The sequence below is a fragment of the Camelina sativa genome, chromosome 11 (assembly GCF_000633955.1).
Source record: "Camelina sativa cultivar DH55 chromosome 11, Cs, whole genome shotgun sequence".
Classification (NCBI taxonomy): domain Eukaryota; kingdom Viridiplantae; phylum Streptophyta; class Magnoliopsida; order Brassicales; family Brassicaceae; genus Camelina; species Camelina sativa.
The window spans coordinates 36334787-36337329 of NC_025695.1; the positions used below are offsets into that span (position 1 = coordinate 36334787).

The 2543-nt window shown below is 34.3% G+C and overlaps 1 protein-coding gene across 1 annotated transcript; it reads left to right on the plus strand.

Annotated features, from left to right (window-relative positions):
• LOC104725282 (ras-related protein RABA4c-like) lies at positions 613–1967 on the plus strand. The gene is made up of 2 exons (XM_010443910.2): positions 613–1021; positions 1307–1967. Exons 1-2 carry the CDS (start codon positions 795–797, stop codon positions 1749–1751), a joined length of 672 nt encoding a protein of 223 aa, XP_010442212.1. The 5' UTR covers positions 613–794; the 3' UTR covers positions 1752–1967.

The window sequence follows — 2543 nt, forward strand, 5'->3', positions numbered from 1 at the left end:
ATTTTGAGTTTTGACATTATATGCGTTGATTAAGCAGATAGACTTTGTTTCAGTTTCATCAAACATTAGTTTGAGCATTATTGAAATTTGTAGATATGTTACATCTATTATACAAAGCAAATTAATATGTTAATTATTTTCACATATTTTTTTTTATTTGATCACAATTAAATGGTATTAAAAAGAAGCAATTTAAATGGCCAAAAAAAGCTAACATTACAAGCATGATCCAATAGCATATAAAGCTATATGCAATTTAAATATTTTAATATATAACATAAGTAATCTCCAATAAAAATATTAAATCTCTTTGAGTATTCAAAATAATTAAAACCAAGGATAGTTTTAAAGAATTAGTATAAATAGGATATTTAAAGAAAAACCTAAACTATTTTTTAGAGTTTTTTGTGTATTAGGATTTGAATTTATATACCATTTTAAAATTAATTATATTTGTTGATAAAAAAAATTAAGGAGAATTAAACATAAAAGAGATTTAGATTTTGTAATTTTCTATTTTTAGTTGGAATTAAAAACAAAAAAAAAGAGAGAAAAAGAGCAGCGGGCCCCACTAAAATTGGTGTTCCCTCCTCGTTTCTTCCCTTCACGTCTTCCGATGCTTCTTCACGAGTCGCAGCCCACTTTTGTTGTCCTTTTAGATCTCTCTCTATCTCTATCTCTTTTTCTTCTTAATTCAAGAGATCCTTTTATTACACAACACTAAAGTCAATTCGATCGCGTGTCTTAAAAATCAATAAGCTAGCTTGTGATTTTGGGTTTGGAACTTGGGAACGATGTCAAAGTTTCAGAGCAATTTCAACCAGAAGATAGATTATGTCTTCAAGGTAGTCTTGATCGGCGACTCTGCTGTTGGTAAATCTCAGCTCCTCGCTAGGTTTTCAAGAAACGAGTTCAGTATCGAATCTAAAGCAACCATCGGTGTCGAGTTTCAGACAAGAACACTTGAGATCGATCATAAAACTATCAAAGCTCAGATATGGGACACTGCTGGTCAAGAACGGTAACAATTTAACAAATCTATTGATCCTTGTTTTCAGATCTTAGATAACTAAAAAAACTTTTGGTTGCTTCAATATGTATAATCTTTGTCTTCACGCTAATTAATAGTATTTGTTGTTCGTTCACCTGTCCCGGGCGACCAACGACTGTGACCAAACAAACATTTGTCGTATAGACCAAAATTTATAGTCCAAAATAAACGATCGACATATTTTTTTGTCTAGTTCAATTGTATTTGGTATGGCTCTGATTGTTGGAGGTTTATTTTTCTTCTTCTTATGTTTAGGTATCGAGCAGTGACGAGTGCATACTATAGAGGAGCAGTAGGGGCAATGCTAGTGTACGACATAACGAAACGACAGTCGTTTGATCATGTAGCGAGATGGTTAGAAGAATTGCGAGGGCATGCTGACAAAAACATTGCGATTATGCTTATAGGAAACAAGACTGATCTCGGGTCACTTCGAGCTGTACCAACCGAGGATGCTAAAGAATTTGCTCAAAGAGAAAACCTGTTTTTCATGGAGACATCAGCCTTGGATTCCAACAATGTCGAGCCGTCTTTTCTCACGGTTCTGACCGAGATCTACCGAATCGTGAGCAAAAAGAATCTTGTTGCCAATGAGGAAGGAGAATCTGGAGGAGACTCTTCCCTCTTGCAAGGAACTAAAATTCTTGTTGCTGGAGAAGAGACTGTTACTAAAGGGAAGGGTTGTTGTGGAACATCATAAAGAAATAGTTTCCTTATCTCTTCTCTTTCGGATTTTACTATATACATCTTCTTGTGGTCTCATTTCTTGCTCTTTTGACTGCATAAATAATGTCTCTACTTTGTATGTAAGCAGCTGTGGAAGATAGAGTTGAATAAGTTGACCATTTGTATACTTAATTGAGTTGTGTTTATTCAGGATACTATTATACAAGTTTTTTGGATTATGACAAATAAAGCTAAACATTGTTAGATTAACTCGAATGACTTCCATATTAATTAGTATCTCTTTTCCTTTAATTTGAAAAAAAAAAAAAAACAACTACGATGAACTATTTTTTTTAACTAGTTGTCCAAAACAGTCGTCTCTTTTATGTTTGATAAAATAATTCACCTAAAAGCACTAAAGCAGGGGTGGGTTCCATGCATAAACTACCTGACCGTCGATCATCCTTGATTTTGTTGTTCACATAACAGCCTTATTGTCTTGACAGTAAGAGCCACATTACTCTCAACAAAGGACATGAACTTACTCGAGAAGGCAATATGTTATAGGGAAAATGAAGAGTAGTGAAGAGTAGCTGACGTGGAGAAAATGGTGAAAGAAGATTGGCCAAGAGTGAATGATGTGTTGGCAGAAGCTTAGTGGCTGGAAGGATTTGTCAAAAAAGAGGATGATAGAGATATATAGAGAAAGAAGAGTTCATTGTGAAGTTTATGCGAATAATCAGAAATTGTGTTTGCATCATCTTCTTCTTCTTGGTGTGTGTGTGTCTGTGAGAGTTTGGTGTCTTCCTCAGTACTGAGCTAGGGT

Excerpts from the sequence above, each read along its gene's own strand:
- LOC104725282 (XM_010443910.2), top strand. The coding sequence starts at position 795 with ATGTCAAAGTTTCAGAGCAATTTCAACCAGAAGATAGATTATGTCTTC. Across the intron at positions 1,022-1,306 it reads GACACTGCTGGTCAAGAACG|GTATCGAGCAGTGACGAGTG; the intron begins GTAACAATTTAA and ends TCTTATGTTTAG.